The sequence below is a fragment of the Sinohyriopsis cumingii genome, chromosome 9 (assembly GCF_028554795.1).
Source record: "Sinohyriopsis cumingii isolate HCF-2022 chromosome 9, ASM2855479v2, whole genome shotgun sequence".
Classification (NCBI taxonomy): Eukaryota; Metazoa; Mollusca; class Bivalvia; order Unionida; family Unionidae; genus Sinohyriopsis; species Sinohyriopsis cumingii.
Window position 1 is genome coordinate 109,175,300 of NC_142969.1, and position 23,570 is coordinate 109,198,869.

The 23,570-nt window shown below is 36.3% G+C and overlaps 1 protein-coding gene across 1 annotated transcript in view; it reads right to left on the minus strand.

The window, feature by feature from the left end:
• Positions 1-21,138, minus strand: part of LOC149792454 (uncharacterized) — an 86,714-nt gene extending 65,576 nt beyond the window's left edge. The window contains exons 1-2 of the mRNA XM_089969391.1: positions 20,991-21,138; positions 17,661-17,833 (exon numbers count right to left, since the gene is read on the minus strand). Of these exons, the coding sequence (XP_089825517.1) occupies positions 17,661-17,833; positions 20,991-21,048 (231 nt within the window). The 5' untranslated portion in view covers positions 21,049-21,138. The remainder of the gene's footprint in view (positions 1-17,660; positions 17,834-20,990) is intronic.
• Between the last annotated feature and the right edge of the window lie 2,432 nt (positions 21,139-23,570).

Genomic DNA, 23,570 nt, shown 5'->3' on the forward strand with positions numbered 1-23,570 from the left:
TTTTTTTTCAAGTTGATGGTGCATGACAGAGTACATTCGCCTACCTTTCCAAAGTGAGAGCCATTTCTTCACATGTCACTGCCTTTGTTAAATTCGGTTCATTGGTTAGTTATCGTTAATCTTTAATTTTTTGATGCATTTCTTTTTGATAGAAGATTTAAAGCTTTCTAGTGTTGTAACGGTATTTATGTTGTTTAGTCTGTTGATGAAATTATCTATAGCAAAGTGCTTAAGCTTTCTTCAGGTTTTTTATTATTTCAAGCCCTACAAAAGGAGACCAAGTTTGTCTTCAAAGAGGATTGAAGCTCTAAATTACACGGGCGTGAAGGAAAACATCGTTATGTTCATTCTAATCATGCTTGCCGTATCTCTTTGTGTTTTAGAGGTCATATTTCTTCTTAAGTAAATACACGCATCAATAGACAGACATATTGGGTCATCATCCTTGAGTTTCTCTGTACTTTCGGTTATTTACTTCATACAAACCCCAAATTTATTAGTTTGAAAAAAAAAGATAACATGCCCCTCAATACTGTAACACATCTGTTCTGACTCTACCGATGTGAGTGTGAGTGTTTATGTTAAAATGTTTAAGTGAGATATAAAAAAAATGGTCAGCTTGAAAACGCGAACCAATACTGTGACGCTCAGTATTTTGATGTGATAAGAAGAAATGGTACAACACACACAAAGAGGGCTTGTAAGTTCACATTTCAGTCTGTCTGCACTGTAATGGTAACAACGCAAGAACATAGGGATTATTATGCCACACAGTCCTAGAACAAAACAATGCATCACCCGTTGTAAGCCATTTCATTGGCTATACTTATTTTCTTACCGCGTTCACTTCGAATTGACTTGAGTAGCTATTCACACAGTGACGAGAATGGCCATGCTTTACTGGGTCTATCCTATAGGCGATTTATATAAAAAAAATAGTTTAAAAAATTAAACTAATGCACGAACAATGGTTCCATGGGCGATCCCATGGAAATTGTGTCCGTCTTATTACAAAATACATCAGCATTTAATTTAACCGTGCAGATCGCTAGAACAAACCTCTGATCATATACATTTTGAAAAGTGTTGTGTGACACGGATCGCCATTGTCGCTTGGTGTCTGCTTTCTTCTTCGAAAAGAGATCGTTTCGTCTTGACTATAAAAATTTAATTTGACTAAGTTTTACGCACTACTTGAACTCATACATTTCACGTTGTAGGTGTAAGCCGTCGTTCTCAGTTTTCTGGAAGTTCGTTTTTGCGTTTCTCAGATGTGACACTATTTTTTATGGACCGAACGAAATTTCTTTTGGCGTGAATCAGGACTCGTGGTTTTGTGGCATAATTGGAGAGCATTGATGAAAGCTCTGTCGTCTTCGAAATCGCTGACACGGATCTGAGCTAACACTTCAGGTTTTGTGTGAGGCGATACGGTACATCATTGCCTTTTACTTCCTCAATGAAATCGTTTCATCTTATTGCAAAATTACATTTGACTAGGTTTCATACGCAGCAGGTCCATGTATATAAGGAGAGTGTCTTAGCGTCAGAGTATTCATTTAACTCTCAAACGATCAAGAAGATGGAAGAGTCAGCACAGATCGACTTGCTGGTCAAATATTTGCTAAAAGTCATACGAAAGCATAATTCACAGGCGAAAGTGGCAACAAAACTTACTCTTTTGGTCGTTGATTTGATGAGAGTCATACGAAAGTGTGTGCTAATGAAGTTTGCTATATCTGCAAAGGTAAATGGGTATTTGTCTCCAGAATACCTGCTTCGTCTAAGAAAGAGAGACAAAAGTCAAGATACCTAATATCGTTGTCAGGAGAAAGGACACTGGAATTCAGAGTGCCCTACGAAAAAAGAGAAGAAACAAAAACAAGACGAAACAGAGAAGAGGGATTCAGAAGAAGAAAAAGAAATTGAAGATGATGAAGAACTTGTGCCAGTAAAGACATGGAAATGGAAAAATTGACAATGTGAGCCGATGCTTTGGCCCTGATGTGAAATTTCATACTACCTTCTAAAAGAGAATAGACCAGAAAGAAAACGTAAGTGTCTCTTGGTCTTGACATTGTATAATAAGGATGGCGTGTTTTGTTTTTACTCACACTTTATGAAATTGTTCTCTTTCACCTCTCTATCCCTCTGGATCATGTTTTAGTTAGAATTGAAATGGAAGGATGTTTTCCTTCACGCACGCTCTTTAGGCATGCAAGTCCGTAAACAATAATCAGTCTATTCATCCATCATTTTGTGTCTTGATGTTTTCTAAAGCACACACTGATGCCATAAAATAACGGATTAAATGGGTTTTGCAGTGTTGGGAGTGGGGTGGGTGGGGTGTAGGTGTTTGGCAGAGTTGGTCATTGCAGGTGAGGGCTTAGGTGCTTTCAAAAAACTTTTTCTTCTTCACTCTGTGTTCATGGAATATAATGGGTTATTTTCTTCACTCTCTGTTGATAGTATATATATAAAGGGTTATTTCTTCACTCCGTGTGGATAGTGTATAATGGTTTTCTTCTTCCCTCTGTGTTCTGCGTGTGTGTGTGTATGTGTGTGTGTGTGTGTGTGTGTGTGTGTGTGTGTGTGTGCGAGTGTGTGTTAGCGTACGTTGTGTAGATCGTATATTTGGTTGTTTTTTTCTTCTTCCTCCCGAGTGTGGATAGTATATTTGGGGTTTGTATGCGTTCGCGTGCGTTTGTGTTGATAGTATGTTTGGGCTTTGTATGCGTTCGCGTACGTTTGTGTGGATAGTTTATTTGGGGTTTGTATGCGTTCGCGTACGTTTGTGTGGATAGTTTATTTGGGGTTTTTATTATCTCCCTTCTGTGTTGATAGTATATTTGGGGTTTGTTTTTCCTCTTCCCTCTGTGTGTGTGTGTGTGCGTGTGTGTGTGTGTGTGTGTGTGTGTGTGTGTGTGTGTGTGTGTGTGTATTGGTCTCTGTTTGTCCCTATAAAACTCACTTTATCCCTATCAGATACACTCTACCTACCTACCTACAGTAGCGCGTATTCAGGTCAGCCACTTGCAATACTGTTGCCATTTATCCCCTAGTGTTCATTACAGTGACCTCACTGACGCTGGAAATTTCGAGACTATAAATATCGACTTGGGGATTTCCACATTTTGTAGCTATACATATATACTAGAATTCATAAACAGGAACGTCACTCAAGCTGAGGCTATAAAAAGATAGTGGGATTTTCCAAAGGAATAACCCACAAGTTGGAGCTATAAATAGATAGTGGGATTTCATAGGAATTTCAGCTGATTATAGATACATAGGTATTTATCTACGATCGTCACCGAAGTTGATATTGTAAGTAGTTACTAATTTTATCCATTTTATAGTGTGTGTGTGTGTGTGTGTGTGTGTGTGTGTGTGTGTTCGCGTACGTTGTGTAGATCGTATTTTTGGTTGTTTTCTTTTTTGTTCCTCCCGAGTGTGGATAGTATATTTGGGGTTTGTATGCGTTCGCGTACGTTTGTGTGGATAGTTTATTTGGGGTTTTTATTATCTCCCCTCTGTGTTGATAGTATATTTGGGGTTTGTTTTTCCTCTTCCCTCTGTGTGTGTGTGTGCGTGTGAGTGTGCGTGTGTCTGCGCGCGTATGTTGTGTGTGTGTGTGTGTGTGTATTGGTCTCTGTTTGTCCCTATAAAACTCACTTTATCCCTATCAGATACACTCTACCTACCTACCTACAGTTCCAAAGGAAAAACCCACAAGTTGGAGCTATAAATAGATAGTGGGATTTCATAGGAATTTCAGCTGATTATAGATACAAAGGTATTTATCCACGATCGTCACACAAGCTGATATTGTAAGTTGTTACTAATTTTATCCATTTTAGTCTAAACCATTGTAACTTAATTTTCGGGGATATGTTTATTTTCCTTTAAATTCTGGGACAATTTCGTCATTTTAGCATTACTTTTAGTCACATCCATTTTGTCGTTGAGCATTTCCTTGATTATAGCTATTTATAGCATCATTACAATTATGCAAATTTTTGAACACCCCAGCAAGATTTCAGGTCTTGGTAATGCTTTATATATAAATCTCAGGCTTGTACTAGTGTATGTCTCTGTCTCTGTTGTGTTTGACCCTCTACCATCATTGTCCCTCGACAGTCCCACCATGTTCAATTCCCCTTGACGCTATTCAGACCCACCATGTTCAATTTCCATATGTTAAATTCTCTTGAGGCTATATCCCCCAGGGGTTTCCGTAATGTTAAATTTCCCATTGTCCCTAGACAGTCCCACGATCTATTCCCCATGTTCAATTTCCCATTGTCCCTAGACAGTCCCACGATCTATTCCCCTGTTCAATTCCCCTTGTCCCTAGACAAACCCAAACTCTATTCCCCATGTTCAATTCCCCTTGTCCCTAGACAAGCCCAAACTCTATTCCCCATGTTAAATTCCATTGTCCCTAGACAGACCCAAACTCTATTCCCATGTTCAATTCCCATTGTCCCTAGACAGACCCAAACTCTATTCCCCATGTTCAATCCCCCTTGTCCCTAGACAGACCCAAACTCTATTCCCATGTAATGCTAATTCCCCTTGTCCCTAGAGTGACCCACGATTTTTCTCCATGTTAAATTTATATAGTCCCCAGAGTGACCCAGAGGTGTCTGTATGGTAATTCCCATTGTCCCTAGGGTGACCCACTTCACTACTTACACAGTCCACCGATAACTACTAATTTATTCAGTTCATTGTTCAAATGTCATACAAAAACCAACACAAATGGCAAATCATCACAAATTCATACAAATGTCAATAAATAACCACCAATGTGCGCATAACCAATTGTACTTAAAAGTATGAACTCTATTCGACACACCGTAAAATTCAATATAGAAAAGAACATACATTTATACATGAATAAGTGTCATATTCACAGTCACTACGCATGTTGCGCTATATTTATTTTAATATTCTAGATTATGGGCAATCATGACTGTCACTAGAACTGAACGAAGTACTCTCTTGTAAAGTATGCAACTGTTAATACCGGATCAGTTTGTAACTTCGTTAAAATTTGTCTTTTCTTAATTTGATTCATGCTCTTGTGCGTTCGCACACACTGCCGGAAACGCACATCACAACTAGAATAGTTCTCTTACTTGCAATCAAATTCAATATTCATCTCATCTATGCATACTTATAAGATTCATTTAGGATAAGCAGTTAATTGCAAATATTTTTATTATCTTAAGATGGATATTAAGAACGACAGTGACGATACACGACGATATAAACTTTGGCGGATTAATACTTACAGAAGCAGATGCCGTGAAAGATGTGAGGAAAAATTGTAAAATGTTAACAAGCAAATAAGTAATTTCATAATATGTATTTCAGGAATGTTGTGTAATTCTCTTTGGTATTATCAGTATCGACCATTAATGTTCTTTCAATACGGAATGTTTGATAGCCCTCGATGATATTATTGGTTGTCGTTTAGGATGTCCTAACATGATGTTCATGGGATTACAGTGATACAATAGGTAGCTATTCCACATAAATCACAAGGTTGGCAATATGATACTGTTCAATTCAGCTCTCTCCGCACGGACAACAGGTTGTATTGGTCTTGATGCATATAAAACTAATGAAAATAAAGAATATATTTTTAATGGAATTTTAAAACTTGCAGTTTTAGTTTTGTCCTGCATTTTTCACTCGTTTCAGTTGTATGTACAATCGATGTATATCTAATAGATTATAGTAGTTATTATAATTGTGTAGTTTAATTGCACTCAGGTGAAGGGATTAGTTGAAAATATCCATTAAATTGTTACATTGAGTACTGTACAACTAAAAATGTTTTTTGTGTTTCTTTGACATGTTATAACTTTTACAATTCTTCACTGAGGCCTGCATTGCAAATTACTATATTTATATGATTTAGATCTTATATAGGTGAACATTATTACATTTTTAAATGCTTGCAAATATAATATGACTGTCTGGTTATCCGAGTAACATCAACCCTTCCGCGTGGAAAACTTTTTGTAGGGTCAGTTTGTATAAAGTGTAACAGACTGTTGTGTCAAATAGTGCTTTAAGTTTAGAATATCTCAGAGGTTTTTACTCTTTATTTTTCTTTTCCAGTTTAATTTAGTTCTGTGTTATTTTTTGTTGAAAAGATTAGATGAAACTAACCATGTCACCTGGGTTACCAAAGTTAAAGATATGATAATTGCAATGGCAGTAGCTGGTACAGGAAAGTAACATTTCCACTGGTCAGAATGTTACCACGTGATCAAAATGATTTGCGTTCATTTCTGTATGAACTGTAAGGAGAACTACTTTTCTAAGAATACCCACTTATAGCCACGTGTACAGCAAAAGATAAACACTGCCAGTGAAGGCAGACACGAAGTAAGCATTAAAGGGATACAACATTCTTACATATTTAAAAAAAAAAAATGAATAAATTTGGCTTCCATGGTTTGAAGGACTGGTATTATGATGACCTTATTACGATCAAGCAGGACAATCCCAAGTGCTAAATACAGCTACGTAACAGAAAAACCCCAAACATTTATTACTACGCTCAATTAAGATTTCTATTTTATAATGATGCAAACAAAATAACATAACGAATAATTGAAATTTCAATTATAAGAGTTTAACGTTGTTTTTTTCTGAGTTTATCGTGGTATAAACTGTCAGTTGCCGACTCACACAGCTTACATAACGCCCTCCGGGCATTATTTTCTGTGTGAATCGGCAATTGACAGTTTATATCACGATAAACTCAGAAAAAACAACGTTAAACTCTTACTTATTTCGTTTCGGTTTTGGGTATGTTTGGCTAAATCAATATGTTGGAGACGAAAAATAATTTTTCTCACTATTTTTGCAAAGAATTAAGGATTCACCACTTCAAAACTGGCGAATTGATATTAACAACTCACATAAATGTGGGTATTATAGCATGTGTAAAACCGAACTAGGACCGGAAAATACCTCCCATGTGGATTAACGTATTTACTTAGGAAATTACATGCTAAATTTAGATGCTCATCGCATACGCTAAAAATAGAAACAGGTAGGCATGGCAGGATTGAGAGAAATAATAGGCATTGTGAATTATTCCGGGGGAAAAAATGTTTATTTGGTAGAAGATGAATTCCATTTTGTTTGTGTGTGTCCAGCGTAAGACCATATAAGAAAGAAATACTTCAATGAAATTTATTATCTCTTTCTGTCTGTGTAATAATGTGTATACCTCATGAGTCATAACACTATTAATTATAAGAAATCTGTTTTACTGTATCAATTTGGCTTTTTGTCTTCGACAGTCTTTGATAACTCAAAGGAATGGTGAATAATATACTCAGAGGTAGTAGTATCTATAAAATAATGCGAATTATTGGAAATTATGTATCTATAGTAATGATGAACACCATATTTAAATTATTTAAACCATGGCACACATTATATTTATTTGTATTGCATTTTGTAATATGGTCCGGTGGCCTAAATTACTGAATAAAGTACTATTATTATTATTATTATTATTATTATTATTATTATTATTATTTAACTTATTTCAACGACATATTAATATTTGTAAAAGTTACTTGACAATTAAACTTTAGGTTTTTTGTCTTAAGGAATTGATAGACCAAAGTAGGTGTTTAAAGAAACAATTTGTAAAATAAACACCTAGATAAGTTCTTAAATAAATTATAACCAATAAAGAAAAGCCTATTTACACTAGCAAAAAGAGTATTTAATGAATCTATATTGCCACCCTAAAACTCCAGTATCATAACAAATACAAATCAATCGTGTGCACAAAATAAGCATGACAAAGTTTATATTAAGGAAGAGGATATAACATTTTGAACTTATAACCCAAGTAACTGAATAATCTACATTCACATTAAATAAGCAGGCTAGAAACTAATTTCCTAATACCCAATGGTCTAGATTTTTTTAATATAAAATTCCAAGTCCATTGGCCTAGGATTTCTAAACAAAATGTAAGATGAGTACCCAAGATATATTTCATAACAGCAATTTTTGAAGGTCTGTGGTCTTGTATTTCGCTGTAACTGTTTTTCAGGGCCAGTAACTCAGAGAATAAGAACAGGGTTAACTGTTTAGAGGTTAGGGTTAGGGTAAGGGTTAACCCTAACCCTAACCCTATGGAAATTGGTTAATCGGTTTAATCTGAGTAAAACAGAATGAGTGGCCCAGGACCTAAGAATTTTGTATTAAGATTTTACTTGTCCGTATAGGCTGTATTATGTGTAACGTATAGGCTGTATTATGTGTAACTTATAGGCTGTATAATGTGTAACGTATAGGCTGTAATATGTGTAACCTATATGCTGTATTATGTGTAACGTATAGGCTGTATTGTGTGTAACGTATAGATTGTATTATGTGTAACGTATAGATTGTATTATGCGTAACGTATAGGCTGTATTGTATGTAACGTATAGATTGTATTATGTGTAACGTATAGGCTGTATTATGTGTATCGTATAGGCTGTATTATGTGTAACGTATAGGCTGTATTATGTGTAACGAAACAGCCAAGGTTAACATTTAGATGCAAACTGAATTAAGATGCAAAGTTGCAGCAATTTTTTTTTCATTTAAAAACAATTTGCATTAAGTATAATGTAGCAGCAAGGTAAGCCTTTAGATAGATAGATAGATAAATAGGGTGACCCACTTCACTACTTGTGTAGTCATTTGCAGAGACATGGGTCCTCTGAAACCAGAATACAATGAAACAGTTTTATGCGGCTGGTGGTCTATATCAAGGGAAAATATTAGACCAAAGTCTTAGATTTTGTACATTTTACTTTGAATTTATTATTAGGATACCAAGAAAGTGGTTAGAGATTTAAACTCAAAATTTATTAGTTAATGAAGTTTAGAAAACTAAATTGCCAATCGTGGTACAATAGATAGTTCAGCATGTAGAAAAAGACATGTGAGAAGCAGCAACACCAGGGTTTCTTCTTTTATCTTCCATGATCGTAACAATGGTCTCATATTAGATCCCGGTCTCCTCAAAGAATACACGCTCACGCTTGGCTATCTGTTTATGCAACCCACTGAAATTTTTAAAGCATTTTCTGGCAATTATTGCTTCGTGCACTGAAGTTAATGATGTCTTTGATCTGTATTGCTTGCCGATATTGATGTGAACTTGTCTATTGCATCCTGTAGCTGCTCATGCCTTAATTTTACCGCGACTGACACAAAACGTTTGATGACCTCACCAGGATTTTCCTCAAACTAGACCAGATCTCTTTTTGCCAGCGAACGTGCTTTTTTAATGTTCCGATTTCAGTTTAGCGTTTTCGTAAGATTCTGGTACGTCACTATGTTCATGAACAAATAATAGTTTCACAATACCACGTCCGTTGCTCACTATTTCTATCATGTTATAACAATCAAGAGGATTAAAGCCACGCGAGGTCATGCAGCGAGAGGAAGTGAAAATAAGATAGTCCAACATTCGTTGGTGTATCAGTCACACAGAAAAGACTGTAGACGTTATACTTTTCTGCTGTAAGTGGTGTTGGTAAGAAAAATTCTACTGGTGTTGTGTTTACATATAACGTTGTCCACGTTGACACGCTTGTTTTATGCCACCAACCACCAGCCTGCTAATTCAGGAAATGTTGCTAGTAGTTGAGACTTCCAGAATGAAGAGTATGGATCTGAATCCAAACATCATTGCTCTGTCCTAAAGTAGCCCACTAGTTTTCTGGGTTTGATGCAGTAAGATATGTTAAAGCCAGATAAACGATTGACTTTACAACACTAATTACGACAATTACCGCAGTAAACAAAAGATGGTGATACTAAAAAAAGGAATGCTGTTTCCGCTACTGACAGTTACAATTGGAATCACACCAACATTCTTTCTTACTCCCTTGGCATCTACGTATCCTTTTGTAACAGCCTCGGTGGCCAGAACACGATTGTTGTAAAGTCAATCGTTTTATTCTGACCGAGACATAGACTACAAAAGATGATATCGCCAGTTTTATTTATCGCGTAGACTTTTACGTGTTTTTAACTTGGAGCGTAATAATCAAGAGGAGTCTCTGGTATGCAAGCCTGTGATCCAGTTGTTGTTAGTTAACATACTCTCATTCATATTAATGCCTTCTAGTACAGCGTGCATCATCTGACCCTGGTCAACACTCAGAACATGAGCCCAGTAGACAGCAGCTCCAAAAGAACAATAAGTACCCGCTTGAGTTTGTAGATATAAAGATTTCTATACATAGACACTAACCGTAATGCAATTGAACGTTCTTAGTTTAGATGTTCTTCGACGCCTATTGTTCTTGATGTCACATTTCCTACTTTGTCAGCTGGTGAGATCTCATGATCATATTTGATGTAATATTCCCAGCCAATGACACGTGCCCTCCTATACCAAGATCTGATATCTTGTTATGTTTATCAAGAGATATCAGAGATATCAAGCTATGCATTACTCACGGCTTGTTTTGAGGATGTTCCTTCAACCAACACTGTTTTTTGTAACCAGAGAGAAAATATCCGCCCATCCTAAGATCATTTTCAACCAGACTTTGTTATTTTGTTATCCGCATATAATTTTGCTGTTATGCACATTTCAACTCCATTATTTGGTGAGTTTCTATCTCCGACAATATTTATAATATTTTTTCCTGTCATGTTGATATCACCCATTGTAGTTCCGCCAGCCAACCTTTCAGGTTTTACATGATGCAGATAAACAGTATCATCACTGGTATCTTCAGCTGACATGTTAACGACTCGTTGTAAGCTCCTGTTGAGATCACCTGTCATTGTTCCGCCAGACAACGACAGCTTGGTAGCAACAGCAGCGTTTACGTTATGCAACGTAGCGGCAGTAGTGAAATCAGTAACATCAGCAGTTAACATGTTAATGGTTCGTTCTGCTTATGTTGATATCGCATGTCATCGTGTCACCAGTTCTGTCTACTTTGTGACCAGTATATGTTGTTTCAGTATCATACTCACCAACACTGAGAATGCCAAATGCTGAGGAACTCATGTCTATAATAGTTTTTGTATATAATTAAAGCAATGAATGCAATGGTTTACTTCGACTTGGATCATGTGAGTAAACCACGTTTCGGTTTGCTTTATGGGGTTGTATTCCGGATTGTCATTTCATGATCATTGGTCAAGCAGGAAGCAAAGCCAGCTTTGGGCTAAGCTATGACAAGGTAACGGGGATTTGGACAAGTACCGAACGCTGTCTGAGTTTGATGAAGCTCTTGGTGGAGATATGATTACAACTGCGGACCCGGATGATATTTTTCCTTTGGAGTAGCTAGAGGGAGATCAAGATAAAATAGTTGATAATATCAAGCTAGACATGCAGAATACGAACAAGGTCAGTGAGTATTTTTCACTGTACATGAATAAAATGTGAAACGTGATTATCGCATATAGTAGAATTATGATGTGCCCGAGAACAAGAGGCTCAACACTGATCGTTTTGATGTGTTTTCTGGGGAAATTGATAATAGGGAAATTGATTCGAGCACAAGAGATGATTGCAGAGAAATAGCTGCATCTGAGTTTAAGAAAGCGTATCCCGACGCGGCTCCAACCAAACTCGACTTCTTGGTGTTTCACATAGATAGGTGTGGATGTACAGACGTGGATTTTATGTCCCTGATGATTAGCTGCGTTTCATCGATAGTCAGTCAGTTTCAATGTGATGTTGCTATTCCTGTATTTGCTCCAGTGACGGCTAAGGCAAATTATTGATGCTCATCTACGCGCATACACGAATCAAGTACATGATCGCGATCACTGTGTTGCTTACAAAAATTTATGGCGTAGAAAGAGAACCTTCTTTTGTCAGCAAAGCGAAGAGAATCATGCACAAGAATTATAGCGCTAAAAACATGTTCTGAGTACTCGAAGAAAACATTGAGAATTATACCAGAGAAAGATCGGGTTGGGTGGTGGTTGGTATTATTGGCGCGGTAAATAATGTATTGAGTTGCCGACGAATGAGAATAAAAAACAGCCCAAGCTGTGCGAATGTGTAAACAATGAACATAAATGCTTCACGTGGGCAGTATTATCAGTGTTTTATCATTCTAAAACAAAAATGTCCTAACCGATTAAGTATATTCTAATCCCTGAAACTTCACCGGAATAGGTTTATTCCAGTGCAGCTTAATCACATAAAAGCGTTTGAAAATCTCATTAACATTTCAGTGAATGTCTTCGGTAAAGTCTATCATTTCTTAACATCTAAACAAGCATTTGATCGTAATGTCAATTTACTTAGTATCGGAGAAGCCAATAATGGTCAATACAGCTGGATTACCAACTTTTTAGGGTTAACGAACAGACACTACTACAGCAGACTGTGTCTACATGGATATTCAGGTCATATACGTTTAAAACAACACAGACATGACTATATGCAAAACATGCTTCTACTACCAGAAGAGGGTGAGTGCATAGCTCAAATTCACAAAAGTTAAACGGAGAGCGCGTGTGCTTGGTGTCATTTACACAGACTTCGAGTCGTTGCTAGTACATTAGCCGGGACTGATTACAATCAGAAACAGTCCTAAATACGACTATACCAGAAGCATGTCCCATCTGGATTTGACACGATTTATCGACATGTTGCTGGAAGAAGCGTATAATGACCAAACAGGACGATATCGATTATACAAACGCAGTCAAGTGTCACATATGGAGACAAGGTCATGGTACAGAAAGAGTCATATAACACGATCTCTCCACCGGTAAATACCGAGGTACTGCGCATGAGGCTGTAGTTTAAAACTGCAACGATCAGAGTTTATTCCTGTTGTATTACACAATCTGAGAGGATGTGATAGTCATCTCATCATCACGTGTTTTTAGGATGAAGTGTGTTTAAAAAACATGGAAAAGTCATTTTCGTTAGTGTACTTGCGATTTTCTGAAAACCTATAGTTCATGAACGCCAGTCTGGATAAATTTGTGATAAACACGAGAGAGTTTCCGCATGCCAAAGAGGAGTTCAATGACAGAGTTGATAACATTACTCGCAATGGCATTTATCTGTACGAGTAGTTCACTGACTGGGACACGTTCTCAGAGACACAACTACTAGGTCAAGAATTGTTCTACAGTACTCAGACGGCGAAAAAAAATTCTGACGCCGTTTACGAGCATGCATATCGCATGACAAAACATTTTAAGCTTAAAAGAAAAACATTGCCAAGTATCACGATCTCTACCACAAGACACAGATATATTATTACTTGCAAATATCCTAGAAAATGTTCGAGACGTGTGTATGCAACATTATGAGCTAGACCCAACGTGAGTTTATTTATCAGTAGGATTGTCATTGGACGCAGCTGCTTTAAAAATCTGTGGAATGACACTCGAGCTATTAACAGACGCGGACATGTTCGAATTTATCGAGAAAGGTATCCCGGGTGTTATTGCAGTAGTAACTCAAAACCACATAATAATCATTTCCTGAATATAGTATATGCGAAGAGTCAAAGTACATCGTTTTTCTCGAAAATAACAACCTGTATGGCTGGGAGATGTCGCAGTCAGTGCCATTTGATGAATTCCCGTGGATAAATCCCGAGTGTTTTACACAACGAACACCAAATTCTGATGATCACACTGGATACATACTAGAAGTAGACATCGAGTACCCTGCAAAGCTTCATGCTCTGCAGAACAATTATCAACGAGCACCTGAGAATATTACGGTCAGCGATGGTATACTGAAACCAACTAGCAAAATAATACGTGAACACATGGAAGTAAGAACTCCTGTGCCAAAAACTTGTGCCAGATCTTATTGAACGTCGTTATACAATGCACTACAAAAGTCTGAGGTATTATACTGAACTCGTAGTGCGATTGATTGAGCTTCATTTTGTATAAAGTTTAAACAGAGCCCTTGGGTCGAAATGTATATAGTTTTCAATACTGCCAGATGTACAGAAGCAAAGACTGATTTCAAAAAGGCATTTTTAAGCAGAAGAACGAAAGCATGTTTGGAAAGACACCAGAGAATGGACATCGCGATTAACAAATCATACACTGTATACGTTCAATGTCAACAAAATCGGAATGAGATGATATGATGTTAAACGATTTGTGCCGGAAGATGGTTGTTGCGATATGGTTTAACGCCATTTTTCAGCACAAGGTAGGCTATACATGGCGGCCAGTATAAAGGGTGGAGGAAGAATACGGGAAAACCCAGAAAGAACCACCGTATCACGAGAAGCTACTGGCAAGCTTTCTCAGATACCATATTGGCCGAGCCCGAGACTCGAACCCACGCAGACAGAGGTTAGATGGCAGTGATCCGTAACGGTGAGCGCTTTAGACCAATCAGCCACTCGCCCCCCCCCCCCTCCGGAAGATGGCATTACTACACTCGCACATAGACTAGTATATATCGTATAAATCTCTGGTAACCAAGTGGCAGATGTTAATTATTTCCTAGTTGATCTCGGGTTATAATAATGCATATCTACTATTATCGGAGTCGTAATAGTCAGAGACAATCTGTTATCGTTCTGGAGCTGGAGTCGCAGAGACAAATATCCATCCTGTCTTATTTTCTATCAGCCTTGCGTTGCAGATCTCATTAATTGTCTTTGTATCAACACCAAGAACCCTTCTAGCTATAAAAAAAATGAAGTAAAAGCTTCTCTGTAGTTAGTTAGCATGTAATGCGCGATCACTGGACGATGTGCGTTCATATAATCGTTAATTATACTAGTGCACTAGTATTGTTACAATAAAAGCAAAATAAAACGAGTCAACTCCCTAGAGTTGGTAAGCAAATATTTATTTCCATTTAGAAACATAAAATAGTAACAGGAAGTTAATGATGTGCTAGTAGTAAGGAATCAGTCCGTTCACTGGAAAATCTCCTTCATAGACACAAATCAGACTGCGGTCCTGGATGATATTCCATCGCAGATGACATGACGACCTTGAGTGCGATCTGCTTCGAGACTATGAAGTAGGTTATCAAATTAGGCCGGAACGTCTAATAAAACGCCAACGAACAAAACCGCTTTAAAGTCAATATTAAGGTAGAGTAAACGTTAGCTAGGTAGGCGAGTACAAACAGATGATATATCTACAATTTTGGTGGATGTGTACGCCAATAGCTTAATGGGAAGGTTAAAAAAGACCTACCCAAAAACCCAACATACTTCTAAACTTGTACTGATTAATTGACGACATATACTCAAACTGGGTCACCTTAGGCGACAATTTAAAAATATTCCTTGAATTCACCAATGAATTTCATATTGCGATTAGATTGAAGTCAGAGTCATCAAACCTGTACAGTATCTTCTTAGATACTCAAGCTAACCTCTATGCGTTTGACGTAGAAACCAATCTGAATTGCAAAACAACTAACCATCACTAATATCTACTCCCAACCAGCTGTCACCCCATCACGTAATTAAAATTTACATTACAGACTATGCATTTGGACCAAATGTAAATGCTCCAATCCAACTATTTCTAAAAGATAATCGGACATCTCATGGTGCATCTTAGAAGGAGATGATGAAGAGCGGACTACATTGAATAGGCTATGAACAAAAGCATAAAACTACTACAGCAGAGTATGTCTACATGGATATTCAACAAAAGTAAACTCATCGATAGAAAAGTCCTTTCGAAATATAAAACCAAGAAGGCCAACAAATGCATGGTTACTTTCTATCCCAATGATCCAGATCATTCAGAAACATTGGCACCAGATAGAAGCTTTCAAACTTCTGAAGGGCGTATTCCAAGAAGTTCTTATGGTTGGGTACCGTTGACCTAGAATTTGCAAAGACAATCTTTTACTTGCCTAGTTACCTTCAAAGGAGGTTACAGATTCAGACACATACAACTGCCAAAAGAAGCCCTGCCTTATCTGCTAAGATATGCCCTTGTGCGTTTTTGTTCTTCTATAGGATGCACTGTACCCGAGTCTGCATCATTTTAAAGTTTGAAAATGTACATTTTAATGTTGGTTTGTGCCAAAAATAATATATCATTCTCTCGATCTTTCAGATACTCGAGTGACTACTTTTCGTCACTGAGCTGAAGAAAGGGACTAAACCTGTTGTCATTGCTGTTCGGGGTTTAACGCCATTTTTCAGCACCCGACAGGCTATACGTGGCGGCCAATCTAACTAGCAGAGGAACAACACGGGATAGCCCCGGTAAGAACCACCGACCCAAGGAAAGTTACTGTCAGTTTTGTTACATACCAACATAAGGGTGAGTAATACGAAAACAGTGGTTTATATATTTTTAGATATATTAAGCATGTATTTACATGTTGTTTGCACTGACATAAATCGCTTATCAAAACTTCATGTCATGAATAGTAGATCTTTACAATGGTTATGTTCAACAGTTCAAACAGTAACTACATTCAATTTATATTTTTAATTCATTTACCTCGAAACAAGAGTTAGTTATTATTAAGAAAGATACGAATGTATAATAAAGACAATAACATCTTTTGAAGTGAATTTTCATTAATATGAATATCTTCTCAAGCCGCCTTAAAACTGATCTTAATGATTTACTGAAATAAAATAAGTTATCACTATATGCAAGTATTGTCTACTGCAGTATCACTTAACTTGGTGATTTTACATTTCTAAGAATAAAGAGAATCATTTTACATAAAACTATCACTGAAATTGAAACATAGGTCTTTGTCAAATGCTGAATATTTGTCAGAGGTTAACAGGTCGTCATATTACCTAATTCGGTAAGCGGAGTGATCTATTACATCGCGTAAGTTCAGTTAAGTCTATAGCTGCGTGAATAAATGTAGAACAAACACGTGAAGAAGAGTACTGGAGTCTTTATCTGAAAATGCACGCTGAATAATGGCCTAAATGAAACAAATGTAACCTTCCCAATGCAGTTGTATCAAACTTCCAATCAAATATCAGTTCATCATCCGCAAACATTTATTACGACAATATTTACTCATGTACACATTCCATAACATGTTATATGAATTATTAGTAGTTAGTAATAACATTATTAGCAGTAATATCCCGCTGCAACATTCTGATGGCAAATTTCCTTTACTATCTCTTACGCGCATAACTTTAGCGAGATAAAATATATTTAGTATATATTGCAGTATCTGGTGTTTGATTGTAATGATTTTCGCCACACATTGTTTCCGTTTTTGTCCTGGTCCTGTAAGGTCAAAACAATTTAATTATCCGTATGTTTAACGCGCAATTACAGAAATCACCCCATATTTTGTATTATTGTTTCACAGGTTTGCTAATCTAACAACGACACAAAACAGACATGCAGTTTACTAATTGCAAGACACTTTCTCATTTGACTTTTTTCTCCCCATTATCAAATTCTTCGTTGTAGATTATCTTGTAATTCAAGCATCTAAAAGTCCAAGTTTGTGTTTAACATTTGTTTTGTGTCTGTTATGTTGTCTCTTCGCCTAACGACGAGCTTAATTAGTTGGAAACAATAGGAAACTGCTTTGTAATTGCACGGAATAAGGGAAAATTAATGTTTTAGCACTCAGCTATCATCGATTCGGTGGACATCGAATATATTTGCCATATACTTACACGGCACTCGGAAGATCGCAACTCACACGTTGACTCTTTTGACATGTCGTAGCAAAATGAGGGCGTTGTGCTACGTTTCACACGGTTTCCATGACTAAGGAAAAACTTGGCTTCTGTCTCGGCCATGCGAATCTCGTTCGACAGCTGTTTGCGATTGTAATGAGTCTGAACAACTAGATGAAAACAAATAAATAATCAGAATCAGAAAGACAGTAATCTGAGATTCCTTAAGAGTTACTAGTTTAAAAAAAAAATAAAACTAGTAATTCCATTAAACCTCCTGAATGTTACTATAACTATGGAGGATACATATAACGATGCTTGAAAGTACAACTTTACACAAGGCCCCTCATAATACAAAGCCTATAGGAGCAGTTCAACCCAGCTCCGCGAAGACACTGTTGTCATGGCAAAACGAGCTTGTATGCTCTTGTTAAATAATAGAGTTTATGATGATGTCATGCTACTTTAAGTACGGTATAAGCAAGGAATTTGGGAATAACAGATTCCTTCATATACATCGCTGTAGAATAGGATAGTTCCACCCTCGAGATCAAACTTTTGCGTCAGACACTCATATATAAGCCTGAAAGTGGAATCCCCTCCTCTATACTGACTCATAATGAAAGATGCTTTGTCTCACATTTAACAAAAAAAAACAAAAAAAAACGAGAACTCAAAATAGTGTATAGCGAATTCTGATGTAACACCCACTGAAAGATTCCCGAACGTAAAATGTTAGGTTCACGCTGAAAAATTGTTAACTGTTTATGACGCTTAAACACATTTTAATTTTTAAAGAACAGTGGTTGAAACGGCTATAGTAATGGGACAAAAACAGCGTCTGAATTGTGTGCCGCAGTAATAACAAAAATGTGAACAGGCTTAAATTAACGTCTACTCATATCCATAAGATTACTATATACAGACACAAAAATGAAGAAAACAAAAACCCTCGATCCAGCGCTTTGATCTAGAATCCATTTGTTCTTCAGAAATATAAATGAGATTATGAACTTTAAACAAGAGTCCCTCGACGAGACTGAAGCTCTACTGCGCGAATAGCATTTCCTTGAATTCATGGTAAAAACTTTCCTTCCGTAGTAAGATCTTCAAATTAGCTGCTGTGGTGGATATGCCGGATGTCAGATTTCCACCATTTTCACGCAGGACTAAACATGTATCATAAGAGATCTTTTGATGAAAACCAGATGTCCGATTGGCACCATTTTCACGCAGGACTAAACATGGATGATAAGAGATCTTTTGATGAAAACCTGATATGAATATGACCACACATGCAGGTGAAGAAATGATAGCAAGATGTTTAAGGTATCCTTTGTTGCAGCCATACTGGATTTACAATTGGCACCAAATTAATTGAAATCTAACTGAATATCATTAGGCGGTTATTGTTGAAAACCTCATATTGATATAGCCATCCATTTTGGACGAGTAAAATAACAATATTTTTACAATTGTTACCATGCTGTCTCTATTAAGAGTCGATTTGTGTCAGTTTAATTTACGAATAACTTGACACCATAACTACTTTTCTGATGAAAATTAAAAAGACAACAGTTCAGAATGACTTTCCAATTAAAATGAATATCAATAACAAGACTTTCAAAAAGGCACTATTTTAATTCATGGCCAAGAGTACATTATAAGACTCGATAAGACATGACTTCTGGTGCAAACCCCACGTTGATTTGACCCCTAGTTGATCTGGCCCTAGTTGATCTGACCCAACGTTAATCTCAGCTTTCATTTTACAGGAATAACAATAGCAAGATGTTTAACATGACTGCGATAGTGGCCATATTGGATATCAGATGCGCACCATTCTGGGTTAGTACCAACTAGACAATCCAAGATGTCTTCTGTTGAAAGTAAGATGTCAGATATGACCAGACATCTGGGAGCGATAACAAGATTTTCCAGATGGTCATTGTGCTGGCCATATTGTAATTCCGATTGTGACCATTTTCATTTACCACCGACTAGATATCAAAAGAAATATTTCAGTGAAAACCCCATGCCGATATGATGATTCGTTTAGGAGAATTAGTAATATCAAGAATTCGAAATGGCCGTTGTGGTGGCCATATTTGAAGTCTTATTGGCACGATTTTAATTCAGGACATCACAAGACGTCACTCTCGCTTGTTGATACAACCATCCATTTAGGATGAGTGGCAAAAAAAAAAGATTATCAGCATGGCCACAGTGACAGTCATATTGGATGTGCGAGGGGCATCATTTTCATTTCAGACCAACCAGACAGCATACAAAAGTTTTCTGATGAAAAACATCGCGTCAAATATGACTCTCCTTTGAGGAGGAGTAGTAAAATGGCTGCTTTGGCGGCCATGTTGGACGTCGGATCCTGCTCCATTTTCATTTAGAACCAATTAGGCTTAATAAAAAGTGCTTTTAACGAAAATCCCCATTTGATATGACCACCCATTCAAGTGGAGTATCAGCAAGATTCTCAACATGGCCGCTCTGGCAGCTTTATGGGTTTTCCCGGGTTCTTCCTCCACCATTAATACTGGCCGCCATGTATAGCCTATCGTGTGCTGAAAAATGGCGTTAAGCCCCAAAACAACAACAACAACAACAACAACAACTGGCAGCTTTATTGAATGTTATTTCCATTTAGCACGAACTAGACCGTGTGATGAACGTGTGTGTAAAGTCTCAAGGCAATCTCCGAAGTAATTTAGGAGGATTAACGATAAGACATTTGTGCTAACCGATCACGGCAACGGACGAAAGACCATAAGCTCTTCTAGTTGATGATCAACTGAAACACTTGCAATTACAACAACGTTTTTTTTTTTCGACTTTTATATTGGACTAAAGAAGCCGTATATTCGGCTAGGTCGATCAGTGCGAAACGGCCTGTTTGTGGTACAATGAACTTAAACGACTGCTTGTTTTTGTACGTAAACGTGTTTCAGTTAACGATTATTTTAATTACAGGGATCGAATGTTAAAGTGATGATGGAAATCGAGGAGTTTTTCGACTTTGCGTGCACTATGCTAGCAATAGAAGGCCAATGTGAGAAAAGAGTTTCTTTACTTTATGTTTTCCTAATGACACAAAGGGACGTATTTAGATTGGACATTTAGATTGGACATTACTCGCAGACAATGACAAACTTTAGTAACAATGGAGCTGTTGCAAAGGCTAAATCAAACTTACACCTTTTGGTCATAAAATAATATAACAAAATGTCTTAAATATTTTATATTAAAAACTTGCTACTTTTCAGCCAACGTTTGAGTAACACTCATTACATACATGTAAACTTGGCCACTCACCTGTCTGGCTCAATAGCCAACTAATGATTAGTCCGAAATTCAACATCCCTATTTCCATCCCATATGTATTTTTGAATGACGGTGACACGTGTGGTAAGTATATTTCACAAACGCTATGATACAAATAAATTTTTGTCTGATTCCAATAGTGTACAAGGAACAGAGTACAGGCAATCACTGTCTACACCCAGACCCGTCAATACTGTTATTGAACTTCCTTGTTCAGTAGTTGTAACCAGGATACCGCGGGGGAAAAGGACTTCAGCCTCGTTTATGAGAATCGTGATATGGAATAAGGAAAACATCAGTAACGTTTAAGAATTTATAAGAAATGATGGTAAACTAATAGCTCTCGCTTGAGTAAAGAATTTATTTATAAATAAAATAAAATATAGTATTACCATATTTTTTTTAATTATTATTATTATTATTTATATATTCTATACATTATATATATATATATATATATATATATATATATATATATATATATATATATATATATATATATATATATATATATATATATATATATATAGTATGTACGCTGTATCAATGATATACCACGCGATATATAAATTTTTCTTTAAAAGAAAACGAGGCTTGCCGTGTTTCCTTTCAATAAAAAAATTATATAACGAGTATATCATTGATACAGCGTACATACGATACATATATTTTATTTATATCACATACAAACACACATATTTGCCCTTTGAATGGAGTTACGTTATGCTCTGAGCAACTGTGTATTGACCATATGAATGAACTCCTCACATCCCTGCGAGTGTGTCATCTACAAAATGTAGTTCTTCGCCTTTTTTTTGTTGTTCACAATCACATATGCAAATTGATAAGCTGATTGGTTTCATTTTGAGTTTCTATTTTTATTCACATTTATTAAATCAATGTAAGACACACTCATGATTTAAAAATAAAATATGGCTTTTATGAAGAAAGTATGGCACTACAAACACGGTTAGCTTCTTGTACACTGAATCTAAATTGTCAGGAATTCACGTACTGGCGTATGGAAATTAGCGTGGAATAGAAACTAAGCGAAATGACGAATCCAACAAGATGTAATAAAATATTTTAATATATTGACAGTTCATATAAGTCTTTATTCTGCTTTAATTAACATTTCTAAAGACTATAAAGTTCTCTCTCTGTCTCTGTCTCTCTCTCTCTCTCTCTCCAATAATCCAGAAAGAGAGAGAAAGCGGGGAGGGCGACCATTTGGACATTTTTATATTTAATAATTATTAATCGATTTTTAGAACATTATAATAGTATTAAGAAACAACAAGAACAAACTATTAAATACGCTACAGTATGTGTGCCTCGTAACCGACAAATTTAACATGTAGGCCTAATGTCGACTGGCTATTGAAACTATGTATAATTGATATTATGAACACTATATATAGATCCCAAGGAAAGCGTAAACATACCGTTACCACGAACCAGATTAATGTAGGTTACTTGGTACAAGTTCAGTTGTAATCTTTTCGTCCAACGCAATGTTTTCCTCTCACTCCAGATTTTTGCTTAGTTTGTCGCTTACGCACGACAGGGGGAGAGGGGAATGGAAAAAAAAAAAAAAGATTCCGATGAAAATGTGTACTATTTTAATAACATTTATAAAACAGGGACTATTAATACTTTTATCTTTATTTTAATATGTCATTTATGATTAATGAATGAGTAGAAATTCATCATTGATCTGTTGATTTTCGGTTCGACTTTAAGGTTTCAAAGACCGACGATTCTACTTTAAATTGAATAACTAGTTAAATCTATAGTATCCTATATGCGCTGATAGATTTAGTTTTATAAGTCCAACTACGAATTTAAGTTTGTGACAAAGTTGACACTGGGATACAAAAAATAAATGTCTTTTTACTTTCATAACCTTTTTATACGCGCATGTTTAGCAACTCATAAACCAATTTGTTAAACTTCTTCTATTGACATTGAAGAAAATCAAGGAAGTTTTAATCGGGACTTCTCTGGAGATAACACAGGCAATTTTGGCTGTCAAGTCCACACTCAAATTTCTTTATTGACACTTCTCTAGTTTTATCTGACATGTAAACAGTTTGAATACGTAAACTCAATAAAATCACCATTGGTCTCAGCTGGCGAGAATCTGTTAAGAAAGTCATTCATGTGGTAAATTCCAGATTTTTGTAAACTGAGTCAAAGCCAATCAACTGCGCCAATAATAATAATAATAATAATAATAATAATAATAATAATATTATTATTATTATTATTATTTATTATTATTATTATTATTATTATTATTATTTATTTTCATCTACTTTAAACGTTTTTTTATAATTGCGGACACTGTCTCGCAAATGAATAACGTTTAAGGGAAAAACCATCTTTGAGTTTTCGTTATGGTGGAATTATGTTTTAGGTAGCTTCCTTATAGTCTTTCTGGTCAGTTTAATTTTTGCGCTTTCATTTAAAATATGCATATTTATCTTCTTGACACACATACATACTCATACACATAAAGCAACACTTATCACATACATTAAAAAAAACACACGGCAGTTAAAGTTTTGG